A 17584-nucleotide genomic window follows, 5' to 3' on the forward strand; every position below is an offset into this window, starting at 1 on the left:
ACTTCCCTCCCTCCACCCCTCTTTTTCTCCCTTTCTCCATCCCTTTCTCTCTCACTGTCTCCGTGCAGTGATTTGTCGACCAGAGTGTTGTCAATATCGACCAGGTTTCCAACAGGGAACTCGCTGCTTGGGCGCCGTTTGACCTCCTGACCCCTGTCCTTGTCCTCCATGGGGTCGTCTTGCTGCAGAGCAGCTTTCATCTGGGAGCTGTGGTTGTTATGACCTGCTATCCCTAGAGAGAGACAGAGAGACAGGAGGACACAGGATGACAATTTAATGCTGTATTTGATAGCTGTAGGACCTTCAATAAGAATAAGTTGATGTTATTATAATCAATCCATCAAACTTTAATTGTCACCAAAGGGAAATTTGGTTCATGAGCAGCGGTAATATGACAGAAATAGTTCATTCAATAGTTAAGAAAGGTAAGAGATTTTGTATTTAAATAAAGGGCTTCATTAACACAGGCAGCCCAATTCTGATCTTTTGCACAATTATTGGCAAACGATCTGATCTGATTGGTCAAAAGACAAATCATTGGGCAAAAGATCAGATTTGGGCCACCTGTATACCTCGCAGATTTAGTATTTCCAACCCACCTGTAGTGGAGATCTTGGTCCATTCTCCTTTAAGGAGGTGTTCTACTTTCACTCTCAGCTCAGACACTGACTTATTCACATCTCCAAAGTACTGAAGAGGACAGACAATGATGCTGGGCAAGTCTGAAGATACACTGGGACTTGAGAGAGATTGATAACTCTGGACAGAGAGAGAGAGAGAGATTTACATCACTGTAACTTCATATTCATATCATGTATAGGCCTAACAAGGCAGTATAGTCACCTGAAGGAAATGGATGTGATCCTCTGTGTGTGAGAGTTGCTCCAGCTCAGCATCTCTCCTCTTCAGCTCAACTATCTCCTGTTCCAGTTGCTCCAGTAGACCTTCAGCTCGACTCACTTCAGCCTTCTCCTGGGCTCTGATCAGCTCCTTCACCTCAGAGCGCCTTTCCTCCATGGAGCGGATCAGCTCAGTAAAGATACTCTCACTGTCATCCACTGCTGCATTTGCAGAACGCTATTAGGAGAGAGAGAGGAGGCTCCTTGTCAAAAAGTATATTCCCACTCTAACTGGGAACCCAGACAGCCTGTTCCCTACAGTGGGACTCAGACAGTGGGACTGGAGAGCGGCTGCTCTCTCTCTTTCTGTCTCTCTCTCTCTCTGCATGCTGGGAGTGTTTGGTGCATGCTGGGAATTGTATGAGTGAGTGCTGTGTAGAGTTAGATATCCTGGTTTTTCTTTTAGGTTTCCTTTTCTTGGTGGTATCTTTTTTCTGATTCTGATGATTAAGGTTATCATTATTTCTATTTAGTTGTTGTGGTAGAATTAAGTATATTGTTTTTCGTGTCGAAATTACCCACATAGGGACGCCGTCCCTGTCACTGTGGCACGGCTTTAGGTGTGTTACTGAAGCTACTGTCACTGTGGAGGAGTTTCTGGTCGCCGTAGGAGAGAAGGTAGGATATGAGAATGTTGCTTATGCGTCACAGATGAATAAAGCGGTGGTGGTTTTTCTTAAAGAAGAGCGGCCTTGTTGATCGTATGGTTGAGCATGGCGTACTTCTTAAAGGAATGTTTATTCAAGTTACACCGCTTTTTTCTCCGTCAACAAGGGTAACGATTTCAAATGTACCGCCGTTTATTCCCAATGAGCTATTGGAGCGCGAGTTATTGCGGTTTGGGAAGTTTGCAAGTTCAATTAAGGTTGTCCCGTTGGGTTGCAAACACCCGGCGTTGAAACAGGTTATGTCGTTTCGGCGACAGGTGTTTATGTTTTTGGACTCACCGGAGCAGACTTTGGAGTTATCGTTTAAAGTCAAGTATGACAACAGACTGTATATGGCTTATGCTAGCACGGGTAGTCAACGGTGTTTTGAGTGTGGGGATGTTGGCCATAAGCGACATGCTTGCCCGAAAAGGGAGAAGACAGAGGGAGGGGCGCAGGTGGTCATTGTAACGCCTGGACCCACTGATGTAGGGAGAGGTGGGCCGACAGTGGTTGAGCAGCCACAAGCACCTGTTGCTGAGGAATAAGTTGTCCGTGTTGAGGGCACGGAGTTGCAACTTGTACCAGAGGGAAATGTTATGCAGCAGAAAAATATTGTTGTAGAAGGTAAGGATGGATCTGAAGAGCTATTTCCTCAGACTGGTGAGGAGTTGCCCAGTACGAGTGCTGTGGTACAGGAGGGGGTTCATGTGGAGCTAATCTCCCAGGTAGTGGAGGAGATGCCCACTATGAGTAATGGAGTACAGGAGGTGGTTCATATGGAGCTAATCTCCCAGGTAGTGGAGGAGATGCCCACTATGAGTAATGGAGTAGGGGAGGGGGTTCAGGTGGGGCTAGTCTCCCAGGTAGTGGAGGAGATGCCTGGTACGAGTGATGGGGTGCAAGTGGGGAGTGTTGAGAGGGATGTGGTAGAGGGGAGTCAGGGGTCTGTGGCCTCAGCTGAGGAGGATCAGGATATGGATATCTCTCCTGATATGATAGCAGCTGATGAAGACTCAATTTACAGTCTAGAGGAGGTAAATGGGTTCCTGGATCAGACTTTTGGGAAATCTGATTTTTTTGATGTTGATAAGTTTGTGAGGTCAGCTGTGATGTTACAGAAGATGGTGGGGTTAGACCAGCTGAGTGAGAAGAAGCATTTTCGCTTGAGGAAATTTGTTACTGCTGTCACAGCAGCAAAAGGTAGTGGGAAATGTGGTCAGGTCTCAAGGGTAGGGGGCAGCATTGGGAATTTTAGATGGAAAGTGTGCCCAAATTAAACTGCCTGCTACTTAGCCATAAAAGCTAGAATATGCATATAATTAGTAGATTTGGATAGAAAACACTCTAAAGTTTCTAAAACTGTTTTAATGATGTCTGTGAGTATAAGATAACTCATATGGCAAGGTAAAAACCTGAGAAAAAATCCAACCAGGAAGTGGGAAATCTGAGGTTTGTAGTTTTTCAACTCTTTGCCTATCGAATACACAGTGTCTATGGGGTCATATTGCACTTCCTAAGGCTTCCACTAGATGTCAACAGTCTTTAGAACCATGTTTAATGCTTCTACTGTGAAGGAGGGGGCGAATGAGAGGGGATTGAGTCAGAGGTCTGCCAGAGAGCCACGAGCTGACCATGCGCGTTCACGTGATAGTTATCTTGCGTTCCATTGAATTCTCCGGTTGGAACATTATTGAAGATTTATGTTAAAAACATCCTAAAGATTGATTCTATACATCGTTTGACATGTTTCTACGGACTGTAACGGAACTTTTTGACTTTTCGTCTGCACCTAGTGACTTTTCGTCTGCACCTAGCCTCATGAATTTTGATTACTGGGCTAAACGCGCTAACAAAAAGGAGGTATTTGGACATAAATGATGGACATTATCGAACAAAACAAACATTTATTGTGGAACTGGGATTCCTGGGAGTGCATTCTGATGAAGGTCATCAAAGGTAAGTGAATATTTATAATGCTATTTCTGACTTCTGTTGACTACACAACATGGCGGATATCTGTTTGGGTTGTTTGGGCTCTGAGCGCTGTACTCAGATTATTGCATGGTGTGCTTTTTCCGTGAAGTTTTTTTGAAATCTGACACAGCGGTTGCATTAAGGAGAAGTGGATCTAAAATCCCATGCATAACAGCTGTATCTTTTAGCAATGTTTATTATGAGTATTTCTGTAAATTGATGTGGCTCTCTGCAAAATCACCGGATGTTTTGGAACTACTGAACATAACGCGCCAATGTAAGCTGAGATTTTTGGATATAAATATGAACTTTACCGAACAAAACATACATGTATTGTGTAATATGAATTCCTATGAGTGTCATCTGATCATCAAAGGTTAGTGATTAATTTTATCTCTATTTCTGCTTTTTGTGACTCCTCTCTTTGGCTGAAAAAATGGCTGTGTTTTTCTGTGACTTGGCTCTGACCTAACATAATCATTTGGTGTGCTTTCGTCGTAAAGCCTTTTTGAAATTGGACACTGTGGCTGGATTTACAACAAGTGTATCTTTAAAATGGTGTAAAATACTTATAAGTTTGAGGAATTTTAATTATGGGATTTCTGTGGTTTTGAATTTGGCGCCCTGCAGTTTCACTGGCTGTTGACAAGGTGGGACGCTACCGTCCCACATACCCTAGTGAGGTTTTAAGAGAAAATTAAAACAATGATGATGATTATGCCTCATAGGGTGTCTTTTCCTCTTTGGTTTCTCTGTGGTTTCTTCTGCTTTTCCTTTCTCTTTTTTATATGGAGGTACTAAGCATAGGTTCTGTCAATATTAATGGGGGAAGGGACAGGAATAAGAGGGCTTGGGTATTAGAAGTAATAAAACAGAAAAGGCTTAATATAGTTTTTCTACAGGAGATACATAGTGATGAGGCTAATGAGGTTGACTGGGGTATGTGGTGGGATATACTCAGTCATGGTACTAATTTCAGTGCTGGGGTGGCAATCTTGTTTTCCTCAGGCTTAGGGGTGACTGTGATATCTACAACAGAGATTGTCATGGGTCGGGTTTTATTGGTCAAGGCGGATGTTATGTTTTTAAAATATTTTTATTATTTTTATGTTTATGCTCCTAATGAGGGTACAGAGTGTATTGCTGTATTTGATAAAATAAAGGAAACCTTAAGACAGTGTGACCAAGAGGGGTGTATGGTTTTAGGGGGGACTGGAACTGTACAGTGGATCACACTGCTGAAGAACCTCACCTGCGGTCAGCTACTTGCCTGTCTGGTCTATTAACTGAGTTTGAGCTTTCTGATGTGTGGAGAGTAAGGAATGTAAAAGTTAGGCAGTACACATGGCTAAAAGTTAATGAAGGTCGTGTCAGTGCAGCAAGGTTAGACAGGTTGTATGTATCTGAGCACTACTGTAGTAGGGTTGGAAGGTTAGACAGGTTGTATGTATCTGAACACTACTGTAGTAGGGTTGGAAGGTGTGATATTACTCCTGTGGGTTTCTCTGATCACCATATTGTTACTGTTGATATTCACTTGTCCTGTCCTCGAATGTCATCACCTTATTGGTATTTTACTGTTAAGTTGTTACATGATGTCATGTTTTGTGAAAGGTTTTGTTGTTTTGGGAAAAATGGAGGGTTACAAAAGGGAATTTTGAGTCCTTGAGACAATGGTGGGAGGTTGGGAAGGCCCAAATACGATTGATTGTTTTGTCAACAGTATACTGCCCTGTCTCGTATTGAAGTTAAAGAGACTATCAGGGCCCTTGAACAGGACATCAAATCTATTGAATTGAAGTTGCTCACTCAGAATGACCCCGGACTAGTTATGAACTTACAGGACAAGAGACATGAACTGAGGTCGTTTTTACATGAAAGAGTGAAGGGTGCCTTGATTAGGTCTTGTTTTGCTACCCTCAAGGATATGGATGCTCCTAACCTAGGACAGTCGACATTGCAACGTAAACAGATGGTCTGCCTTCGTCTCCCTGATGGGAAGGTGACCACGGATGACAGTGAAATGCGCCAACATGCCGTGAATTTTTACTCTGCCCTCTATAAGGCGGAGGATTGTGACTCTCTGTGTACTGAACAGTTGTTACACGGTCTTTCTCAATTGGGACCAGAGCAGAGAGTTGCTTTGGACTCTGACTTTACTCTGCATGAGCTGTCAACAGCAGTTATGCAGCTCTCATCAGGCCGAGCACCTGGCATCGATGGTTTACCATCTGAGTTCTATAAGCACTTTTGGGGGTCTATTGGGGAGGATTTTTATGAAGTGGTGTGTGGATCTTTTCATGAGGGTTCTCTTCCTGTATCCTATCAACATGCTGTGCTTTCATTGTTGCCGAAAAAGGTGGATTTGGCTCTTATAAAAAATTGGCGACCTGTTGCATTGCTGTGCGCAGAATATAAAATTGTATCTAGATGTCTCTCAAACAGGTTGAAAGAGTATCTGGGGCTGTTGGTCCACAAGGACCAGTCCTACTGTGTACCTGGCCATTCTGTTGTTGATAACTTGTTTCTAATAAGAGATGTTTTAGACATTTGTAAACTGTCTGATGTGAATATGGGTTTACTGTCTTTGGATCAGGAGAAGGCCTTTGACCGTGTGGACCACCAGTACTTGTTCAAGACAATGAAAACCTTTGGGTTTGGGGATGTTTTTTTGTCTTGGATGAGTTTACTGTATGCTGGGGCCTCGTGTATGGTGAAGGTGGGGGGTGGTTTGAGTTGCCCCATCCCCGTCCAAAGGGGCATCAGGCAGGGATGCCCAATTTCAGGGCAGTTATATTGTCTGGAAATTGAACCAATGCTTTGTTTTTTAAGAGCGAGGCTTACTGGTTTCTCTGTGCTAGTAGTAATGAAGGGTCCCACGATAGCACTGTCTGCATATGCAGATGACGTGACAGTTTTTATTACAGGGGTTGAGGATGTTAAGGTTCTCTCAAACGCTTTAAAGGTGTATGAGGGGGCCTCCTCAGCTAGAGTCAATTGGGAAAAGAGTGAATCGCTGTGGGCAGGTCAGCTTCAGATAGGGTCCGCTCCACGGTTACCAGGGGGGCTTCAGTTGGGCAGAGATGGGATGAAGACTTTTTTTTTTCTAGGCTCTGATGTATTTCAGAAAAAAAACTGGGCGGGTGTAGTGGAGAAAGTGTGTGCCAGACTGTCAAGGTGGAAATGGGTGCTACCCCAGCTGTCTTATAGGAGAAGGGTACTGGTAGCTAATAATCTTGCTGCCTCTACCCTGTGGCACAGATTAATGATTTTACAGCCACCCGGGGGGGGGGTCTGATACAAGAGCTTCAGAGGACCCTTGTCAATTTCTTCTGGTCTGGACAACACTGGATTAAAGCTGCAGCCCTGTACCTGCCACTGCACGAGGGTGGGCAAGGTCTGGTGGACATTTCTTACAGGATCATGGCTTTCCGACTTCAAGCAGCCCAGAGACAGTTGTACAGTGACGGTTCTAGCTGGGTCGACACAGCCTACACATTGATGAGGAGAGCGGGCTGTTTGGGCTTAGACAAGCATCTTTTTCTCTTAAAGCTGGAGGGGGGTGATTTGTCTGGTCTGACTCCATCTTATGAGTCTGTTATGCAGGCTTGGATATTTCTTGTCAAGTCCCGTAAGGCCATCACGCCACCAGGGATGTGGCTTTTTGAAGAGCCTCTTTTTTACAACACTGCCATCCAGTCCCGTGCTCTGGGTTCAGCCAGCCTACATTCATGCTTGTTAGGTGTGGGGTGTACTAAGCTGGGTCATCTGATGCGGAGCAGGAGCAGATCGTTGGAGGAGCTGGGAGAAAGAGCGGGGATCCTTTGTCGAGTCTGACTCCATCTTATGAGTCTGTTATGCAGGCTTGGAGAGTTCTTGTCAAGTCCCGTAAGGCCGTCACGCCACCAGGGATGTGGCTTTTTGAAGAGCCTCTTTTTTACAACATCTCGCCTACTGAGGAAGGTCGTTGATGAGGTCTGTGATTCCTTGCCAGTACTTCATCTGCAGTATGTGATTGACACTTCCAATTCTGATCGGTGGAAGGAGGGTCTGGATTATGTGTTCCCTGCACTGATTGTTAGTGCTGCGGCGGGGTCATTCGAGGAGGACGTGGGGATGATGCTTTCATTCAATACCCCGGAGCTGGGGGAGTTCAAGGAAGTGGGATAGAAGGCCATGTACAAAATTTGTGTAAAAGTGTCCCATGCCTCTTCCCTGGAAGGTGTAAAATCGACAACGCGGGCAGGTGTGCTTTTATTTAACTAGGCAAGTCAGTTAAGAACAAATTCTTATTTTCAATGATGGCCTAGGAACAGTGGGTTAACTGCCTTGTTCAGAGCGACAGATTTTTACCTTGTCGGCTCAGGGATTTGATCTTGCAACCTTTCGGTTACAAGTCCAACGCTCTCACCACTAGGCTACGTGCCGTGTTGGGTACAGGTGCATCCTCAAAAGGTTGTTGGCGGTCTTTATACAAACTGCCTATTGAAAAGAGGACAGCTGACCTCCAATGGAGGATAATACCATTGGCAACTGGCTTTTGATACAGTTGATCATGCTCTACTAAGGCAGAGATTGTTGAGTGTAGGTCTTTTGGAGCATGCAGTTGCATGGTTTGCTAACTATCTGTCTGATAGAACTCAGTGCACTCAATTTGATGGGCTTATGTCTGTTAAATTGTCTGTCCTTAATGGTGTGCCCCAAGGCTCTGTACTTGGTCCTCTCTTATTCACTATTTATATAAATGATTTAGACAAAAATGTCTAAAATGCACAACTTCATTTTTATGCTGATGATACTGTTATTTACTGTTGTGCCTCGTCTCTTACAAAAGCTTTCCAGAACTTGCAAACTGCTTTTTATACTGTTCAACATACCTTGTGTCAATTGAAGCTTATCCTCAATACTGACAAAACTAAACTAATGGTGTTTTCTAATGCAAGAAATAGACCTCTGAACCTTTCACCTATTACTACCTGTCAGGGCAAGGAGATTGAGGTTGTAACCTCATATAAATATCTTGGAATTCTAATTGATGACGGCCTCTCTTTTAAATTGCATATTCAAAAACGTACAAAAAAATTGAAGCTGAAATTGGGATTTTATTTTAGGAATAAGGCCTGTTTTTCTTTTGAAGCTAGAAGGAGGCTAGTATCAGCTACATTTATGCCTTTACTAGACTATGGAGATATTTATATATGAATGCTTCCGCTCAGTGTTTGAGATCAATTGACACCCTTTACCATGACACATTGAGATTTATTTTAAACTGCAAAACCCTTACGCACCACTGCACTTTGTATACCAGGGTTGGCTGGCCTTCTCTAGTCACTCGTAGGCTCAGTCACTGGTATACTTTTATTTACAAAGCCATTTTGGGTATACTACCATTTTATTTGGGCATTTTTATTGTTCAGAAATGTGTTGGGTACTCTCTTCGTTCGCTGGACTTTATCCTGCTAACTGTTCCAAATGTCCGAACTGAATTTGGTAAAAGGGCTTTTATGTACTCTGCGCCATCGTCTTGCAACACCTTACAAAATACTTTTAAACTGGAAGAACTTGTCCCGATTTGTGTTTTTAAATCACTGATGAAGGATTTTGAGGCTGATTCCCTGACCTGTCAATGTTTTTAATTTGCTGTTTTTGATTTTGTTATACTCTTGTTAATTCAATGGTTTTTACTAGATTACTTGTAGTTTTTCATGTTGTCTGTCTGTAATTTTAGTAATGACTTGGTGCTGCCTATCTTGGCCAGGACGCTCTTGAAAAAGAGATTTCAAATCTCAATGAGCCCTTCCTGGTTAAATAAAGGTTAAATAAAAAATAAAAAAAATAAATTGAGCCAAAGCCACCAATATGCATCTGGTACACCTGGATCCGACAGTTGGGGAAGGGTGTCCATTCTGTGCTGAGTCTGAAACTCTGGCACATCTGTTTTTACAGTCCCTTTACAGTTGGTTGGGCTGATTGACCTGATCCCTTCTTGGTTCTCAGCTTTGGGAGAGGTTTTCTCTTCCCAACTGTTTATATTTGGGTTAAAGTACAGGTTTAGTCGAAGGGGTGTAGTGATTTTGCTTAAATACCCATCCCGGATCCGGGAGCATCCTCAACAAAAAAGCTGACTAGCATAGCCTAGCCTAGCCTAACGGGACAGGGATATCATATAATATAATTTTCATGAAATCACAAGTCCAATACAGCAAATGAAAGATAAACATCTTGTGAATCCAGCCATCATTTCCGATTTTTAAAATGTTTTACAGCGAACACACAATATGTATTTCTATTAGCTAACCACAATAGCCAAAGACTCAACCGCATATTTTCACCATGTTTCTACCGCATAGGTAGCTATCACAAAACCGACCAAATAGAGATATAATTAGTCACTAACCAAGAAACAACTTCATCAGATGACAGTCTTATAACATGTTATACAATAAATTTATGTTTTGTTCGAAAATGTGCATATTTGAGGTATAAATCATAGTTTTACATTGCAGCTACCATCAAAAATATCACCAAAGCAGCCAGAATAATTACAGAGAGCAACGTGAAATACCTAAATACTCATCATAAAACATTTATGAAAAATACATGGTGTACAGCAAATGAAAGATAAACATCTTGTGAATCCAGCCAATATTTCCGATTTTTTAAGTGTTTTACAGCGAAAACACAATATAGCATTATATTACCACAACAGCCAAACACACAAACGCATTTATTCACCGCATAGATAGCATTCGCAAAAACCAGCAAAAGATATAAAATGAATCACTAACCTTGAACAAATTCATCAGATGACAGTCTTATAACATCAGGTTATACAATACACTTATGTTTTGTTCGAAAATGTGCATATTTAGAGCTGCAAACCGTGGTTATACATTGTGAAAATGTAGCAACATTTCCCCAGAATGTCAGGAGCTATTTTGGACACTCACCTAATCTGACCAAAGAACTCATCATAAACTTTACTAAAAAATACATGTTGTACAGCAAATGAAAGATACACTGGTTCTTAATGCAACCGCCGTGTTAGATTTTTAAAAATAACTTTACCATAACAAACAGCTTGCGTTATTGCGAGACAGCGCCCGCCAAAACGGCGGAGAATAGAAATAACATTTTCCACAGAAATACGAAATAACATCATAAATTGTTCTTACTTTTGCTGAGCTTCCATCAGAATCTTGTACAAGGAGTCCTATTTCCAGAATAAATCGTTGTTTGGTTTTAGAATGTCCTTTTCTCCTGTCGAATTCGCGCCACAATGCTAGCCAATGTTGATGACGTTCCCAGTTTCTCTCGACGCAAAGAACGGAAAACTCCAAAAGTCCCAATAAACGTTGAATAATCTGATAAAACTCGGTTGAAAAAACATACTTTACGATGTTATTATCACATGTATCAAATAAAATCAGAGCCGGAGATATTAGACGTGTATACCGAACGCTTATCAGAAGACAATATGGAGGTGCTTCGCGCGCCTAGGTAGAGAAAGGAAATTCCTGACCTGCCACTCCAAAAGCTCTTGTTCGACCTCAGATCAAGCTAGACACCCCATTCCACCTTCCACTGCCTGTTGACATCTAGTGGAAGGCGTATGAAGTGCATGCATATCGATAAATATAAGCCAGTTGAATAGGCAGGCCCTGGAACAGAGCCTTGTTTTCAGATTTTTCACTTCCTGTATGGAAGTTTGCTGCAAAATTAGTTCTGTTTTACTCACAGATATAATTCAAACAGTTTTAGAAACTTGAGAGTGTTTTCTATCCAATAGTAATAATAATATGCATATTGTATGATCTAGAATAGAGTACGAGGCAGTTTAATTTGGGCACAATTTTTTCCAAAGTGAAAATAGCGCCCCCCTATTGACAAGAAGTTAATTTTGTGTTAGGGGCAGCTAAATTAGCAATATGGAAGACCCGAAAGAACAGTATTCGGGGACAGGGGTCTGTGGATGTGGTGGGAATGCTGGAGGGAATGTTGGAAGCGAGACTGAGGGTTGAGTTTGCCTATTACAAACTGGTTAACAATATTGATCTGTTTATGAGTATATGGTGTATTCAGAGTCTGTTGTGTTTAGTTACTGTGGAGGAGGATTTGGTGTTGTGTTTTTAATTGATGTGTAACTATGGTTTTGTATGAGTTTTTATTGTGTTGTGGGTTCCCAGACCCAATAAAGATGATTTAAAACTCAGAACTCTCTCTCTCTCTCGCACTCTCTTTAACTGGTTGACTCGAGGAGGGAAGTGAAATGGTGCGTCTCTTCTGGTCAATAATAATAGTCACCTTAAGAAACTCCACAGCCTGTTGGATCTCCTTCAGCACCTTCTCTCTCTCCTGGACATTCTGCTGACTCATCCCCAGCTGACTCTGTGGAGAAACACTCTTTATTGAGCTACCAAGTTTTATGTGTCCAATAAGTCACAGTAACTAACAGGATAGAGATGAATCTTGAGAAAGTCACTTTGGAAAACTATGATCTATGTTGTTTGTTAAAAAAGGCCAGCCATCTAAACCTATTTTCTCACCTACATAACCTGTCAATCACTTAGCAAACAGTTACTACACAGTTGAATGTTTATAGTTTTTACAGTACACAACACAAATCAGAGAGACTGAACATTGGGCTCATGAAAGCTCATTCGGAATTATGTTTTTTTACTTTAGAAAACGCTCATATCCAGAGTGATTTAGATGAGCAATTAGGGTCAAGTGCTTCGCTCAAAGGCGCACTGACAGATTTTTCACCTAGTCGGCTTGGAGATTCAAACCAGCAACCTTTCAACGCTATTAACCAGTAGGCTACCTGCCACCCGTATTCATAATTCTTCTGCTGTGGATAGATGTCATTTGAATAACTATGTTAATTTCTCTCTCCTATTAAACCAACCTTCCTACTTTGTCTTTATTTGTCTTTATTTCTGTTTATCAGAGAGTTACCAACAAGTTGTTCTGGTCTAACCTGTTTCTCAGTCCTCTCTGCTGCAGCTGACACTGTATCATGGCCTTTATGTTCATCCATCATACATTGATAACAGATGCATTGTTGATCGGTACGACAGTAAACCTGCAGCAGTTGGTCATGATGAGAGCAGATCTTCTCCTGTAGTTGTGCGGTGGCTTTGACCAGCTTGTGTTTCTTTAGTAGAGGAAGATCATAGTGAGGCTGGAGGTGAGTCTCACAGTAAGACACCAGACACACCAGACAGGACATGAGGGCTTTCTGCCTTCTGGTCCCAGTGCAGAAATCACACACCACATCTCCAGGTCCAGCATAGCACAGAGCAGGGGGAGCAGCCTGGAGTCCTGTCTTCTTCAGTGTCTCCACCACCTCAGCCAACATGTTATTTTTCCCCAGAGTAGGCCTTGGAGTGAAGGTCTGATTGCACTGAGGACAGCTGTAGATGCCCTGATCGTCCTGATCCCAGTAGCCCTCAATACAGCTTCTACAGTAACTGTGTCCACAGGGAATAGCCACCGGCTCCTTCAGTAGTTCCAGACAGACAGAACAACAGAACTGGTCCTGGTCCAGCAGAACTCCCTGCTGAGCCATTTAGACTGTTGTTGTTCACTCTCACACAGACAGACGACAGAGAGACTCAGATCAGTTTCGTTTCCTCAGAAGAGAGTTTGTGGGAGGGGGAGGGACTTCCTGGTTCTGCTAGAGGGTGGAGTTAGAGAAACAGAGGGAGGAGACAGAGGAGGGAGAGAGAGAAAGAAACAAGAGAAAATGTGTCTGTGTGTGTGGGGGGGAACAAGAGAAAATGTGTCTGTGTGTGTGGGGGGAAACAAGAGAAAATGTGTCTGTGTGTGTGGGGGGGAACAAGAGAAAAGGTGTCTGTGTGTGTTTGTGTGTGTGTGTGTGTGTGGGGGGGGGGGGGGGGGGGGGGCATGTGGATAAGGTATAACCTCCTTTCTGCTACAGTCTTTATGCCTGTCATCTTCTCACAGTGATGGGCTCAGGGAGCTGGTATGTAGTGATATCTCATGCAACCACAGACCACAAGACCACCATCCCACTAACAACCCAACCCAAGATGCAGTCTCACAGACACACACACACGCACGCACACACACACACACACACACACACACACACACACACACACACACACACACACACACACACACACACACACACACACACACACACACACACACACACACACACACACACACACACACACACACACACAGACAGATGCAGTCACAGACAAAGTCATAGTAATAAATCAAATTGCATTTATTACATGCTTCATAAACAACAGGTGTGGACTAGCAGTGAAATACTTACTCAGGGGCCCTCCCAACAATGCAGAGAGAACAAAAATAGAGAAATAATAGAAAGTAAACACTTAATAATAAAGGTAATGATATTACACAATAAGTAATGATAACTTGACTATATTCAAGGGGTATCAGTACCGAGTCGATGTGCAGGGGTACAAGGTAATTGAGGTAGATACAGTTGAAGTCGGAAGTTTACATACACTTAGGTTGGAGTCATTAAAACCCTTTTTTCAACCACTCCACAAATGTCTTGTTAACAAACTATAGTTTTGGCAAGTCGGTTAGGACATCTACTTACAGACAGATTATTTCACTTATAATTCACTGTATCACAATTCCAGTGGGTCAGAAGTTTACATGCACTAAGTTGACTGTGCCTTTAAACAGCTTGGAAAATTCCAGAAAATGATGTCATTGCTTTAGAAGCTTCTGATAGGCTAATTGATAATTGATAATTAATTGATAGGCATACCTTCAAACTCAGTGCCTCTTTGCTTGACAAAATGGGAAAATCAAAAGAACTCAGCCAAGACCTCAGAAAAAAATATAGACCTTCACAAGTCTGGTTCATCCTTGGGATCAATTTCCAAACGCCTGAAGGTACCACGTTCATCTGTACAAACAATAGTACGCAAGTATAAACACCATGGGACCACGCAGCCGCCATGCCGCTCAGGAAGGAGACGCGTTCGGTCTCCTAGAGATGAATGTACTTTGGTGCGAAAAGTGCAAATCAATCCCAGAACAACAGCAAAGTACCTTGTGAAGATGCTGGAGGAAACAGGTACAAAAGCATCTATATCCACAGTAAAACAAGTTATTTATCGACATAACCTGAAAGGCCGCTCAGCAAGGAAGAAGCCACTGCTCCAAAACCTCCATAAAAAAGCTAGACTACGGTTTGCAACTGCACATGGGGACAATGATCGTACTTTTTGGAGAAATGTCCTCTTGTCTGATGAAACAAATATATAACTGTTCGGCCTTTCAAAGCATTTCATGGCTAGAGATGTGAGTGCTGGGGAATTATTTATTTTTATTTATTTAACCTTTATTTAAATCAGTTTCGAACAAATTGTTTTTTACAATGATGGCCTACCAAAAGGCTAAAGGCCTAGGATTAAAAATTAAAAATAAGATATAGGACAAAACTCACATCACAACAAGAGAAACACCACAACACTACATAAAGAGAGACCTAAGACAACAACAGGTATACGGAGATGACCAGTTTACAGAGGAGTATAGAGTGCAGTGAAGTGTCCTATAAGGAGCATTGGTGGCAAATCTGATGGCCGAATGGTAAAGCACATCTAGCACATCCTTACTGTACCTGCCAATCTATAAATGATGTCTCTGTAATCTAGCATGGGTAGGATGGTCAACTGAATCATGGTTAGTTTGGCAGCTGGGGTGAAAGAGGAGCTATTACGATAGAGGAAACCAGGTCTAGATTTAACTTTAGCCTGCAGCTTTGATATGTGCTCCCAAGTACTTGTATGAGGTGACTACCTCAAGCTCTAAACCCTCAGAGGTAGTAATCACACCTGTGGGGAGAGGGGCTTTCTTCTTAACAAACCACATGACCTTTAATTTGGAGGTGTTCAGAACAAGGTTAAGGACAGAGAAAGCTTGTTGGACATTGAGAAAGATTTGTTGTAGGGTGTTTAACACAAAATCCAGGGAGGGGCCAGCTGAGTATAAGACTATCATCAGCATATAAATGGATGAGAGAGCTTCCTACTGCCTGAGATATGTTGTTGAGGTAAATTGAGAAGAGCGTGGGGCCTTGGATCGAGCCTTGGGGTACTCCCTTGGTGACAGGCAGTGGCTGAGACAGAAGATGTTCTGATTTTATACACTGCACTCATTGATAGAGGTAGTTAGCAAAGCAGGCCAAAGACCCCTCAGAGACACCAATACTTTGGAGGGGGACCAGAGAGTTGTGAGAAACAGATAGAGCAGTATTGAATTTGGAAGCTAGTTCATCAGGGGGGTTGGGGGTGTGGTCAAGAGGCAGGGCAGAACAGATGGCATCAGAGAGTTGGAGGGGGTCAACAGCTTTGATGTTGCAGAAGGAAAGGAGGCGTTTGTCAGTGTTTTGGTGTGAGTATGAGGGAAGAGAGAAATGAAGGTTATTGTGGCCAGACAGTTGGAATAGGGAGGGGGAGATATGAGTTAGGTTGAGGCCAACAGAGCAGACAAAATCAAGTATGTGTCCCTTGATGTGAGTGGGAAAATGTACATTATGGGCAATATTGAAACTGTCCAGAACAGCAATGAAATCAGAGGAAAGTTTTGAGTTTGATGAGTTCGTGTGAATATTCATATCGCAAAGCAACATTAAGCGGTGGGAGAATGGGACAGCAAAGGTGAGTAGTTCAGACAGGAATGATTCATTAAGTTCAGGAGGACGGTACACAAGGATAGCCAGCGGCAAGTAGCTTGGTTAAGAGAAAATAAATCACCAGGTTGTTGCCAAGTTTCAGTTAGGTGGAGGAAGTCTTGTCGTCAGATATTAGTTCATAGACCAAGGGAGCTTTGTTCATTGATCTCTCTTTCTCTCTCTCTCTGGTTGACAATCACCCTCCTTCCTTTATTGTCCCCACTCGTCCTCTCTTTCATTTCTTTTTCTCCTCTTGACAAATCACTCTCCTCCCTCTCTTCCACCTCCTGTGCCAAATGTAAACAAACTGTTAAGAGATTAATTGATGAGAAATGACTATTATATTATTATACTATTACATTATTATACTTTTATATTATTATATTATATCAAACATTGTATAAGATCCAGTAGTAACTTATGAAGAGATGAGGTGAAAATGTCTACTGGTCTGGTGGGGATCTCTTTGGGACTAAATAAAGGATTTATTTACATTATTTTAGTATAGTGTTCTATGCTTTTTAAAATAATTAATTAATTCTTTCATTCAATAAAGACAAGACAATGTCAACACGTCGGTCTTAGAATGCTATATATGTTATAGATGAATAACTTATTAATAACATATTAGAAACATATATTGTGTGTGCCAGCACTCAGCCACAATACAGGGCTCCACAATGGTCAGTTTAGTTTACCAATACACTAAGAGTGACATCATTACTGGATTATAAGAAGGAATGTATAAATCATTTTGGACAATAAACAGTGTGGACTAAGAGTATTTTAATTTAGAGTATACTTAACACATAGTGTCCATTTCTTGTCCATCACCAGAGGGGTTAAATCACAAAGATGAATGAGATAGACATTGTTAGTTTCCTAATTCATAAAAGAAGATTGGAATGGACATGGTAAAACTGAGTATGATAAGTTATAACACATATCCAACTATAGCTTTCTCAAAGCACCACAAAATGAGTCAGATCAAAGTTAACTCAAATCAAATCAATCAAATGTTATTGGTCACATACACATGGTTAGCAGATGTTAATGCGAGTGTAGCGAAATGCTTGTGCTTCTAGTTCCAACAGTGCAGAAATATCTAACAAATAATCTAACAATTCCCAACAACTACCTAATTCACACAAATCTAAAAGGGTGAATGAGAATATGTAGATATAAATATATGGATGAGCGACGGCCGAACATGCTACCTTGTTAATCCTGCTTTGGGTAAGTGTCACGCCCTGACCTTAGTTCCTTTTTTATGCCTCTATTTTGGTTTGGTCAGGGCGTGAGTTGGGGTGGGCATTCTATGTTTTGTTCTATGTTTTCCTTTTCTATGTGTTTGGCCGGGTGTGGTT

At 42.1% G+C, this 17584-nt stretch overlaps 1 protein-coding gene across 1 annotated transcript; it reads right to left on the reverse strand.

Moving 5' to 3' along the window:
* Positions 1–32: 32 nt before the first annotated feature.
* Positions 33–13147, reverse strand: LOC120026396 (E3 ubiquitin/ISG15 ligase TRIM25-like; the record flags this gene model as incomplete). Its single annotated transcript, XM_038971251.1, has 5 exons — positions 12504–13147; positions 11828–11911; positions 844–1077; positions 600–759; positions 33–232 (listed from the first exon to the last, which is right to left on the reverse strand). Coding segments are annotated over exons 1-5 (1269 nt in total), but the record flags the coding sequence as incomplete, so codon positions are not given.
* Between the last annotated feature and the right edge of the window lie 4437 nt (positions 13148–17584).

The sequence above is a fragment of the Salvelinus namaycush genome, chromosome 31, assembly GCF_016432855.1.
Source record: "Salvelinus namaycush isolate Seneca chromosome 31, SaNama_1.0, whole genome shotgun sequence".
In the NCBI taxonomy this organism is placed as follows: domain Eukaryota; kingdom Metazoa; phylum Chordata; class Actinopteri; order Salmoniformes; family Salmonidae; genus Salvelinus; species Salvelinus namaycush.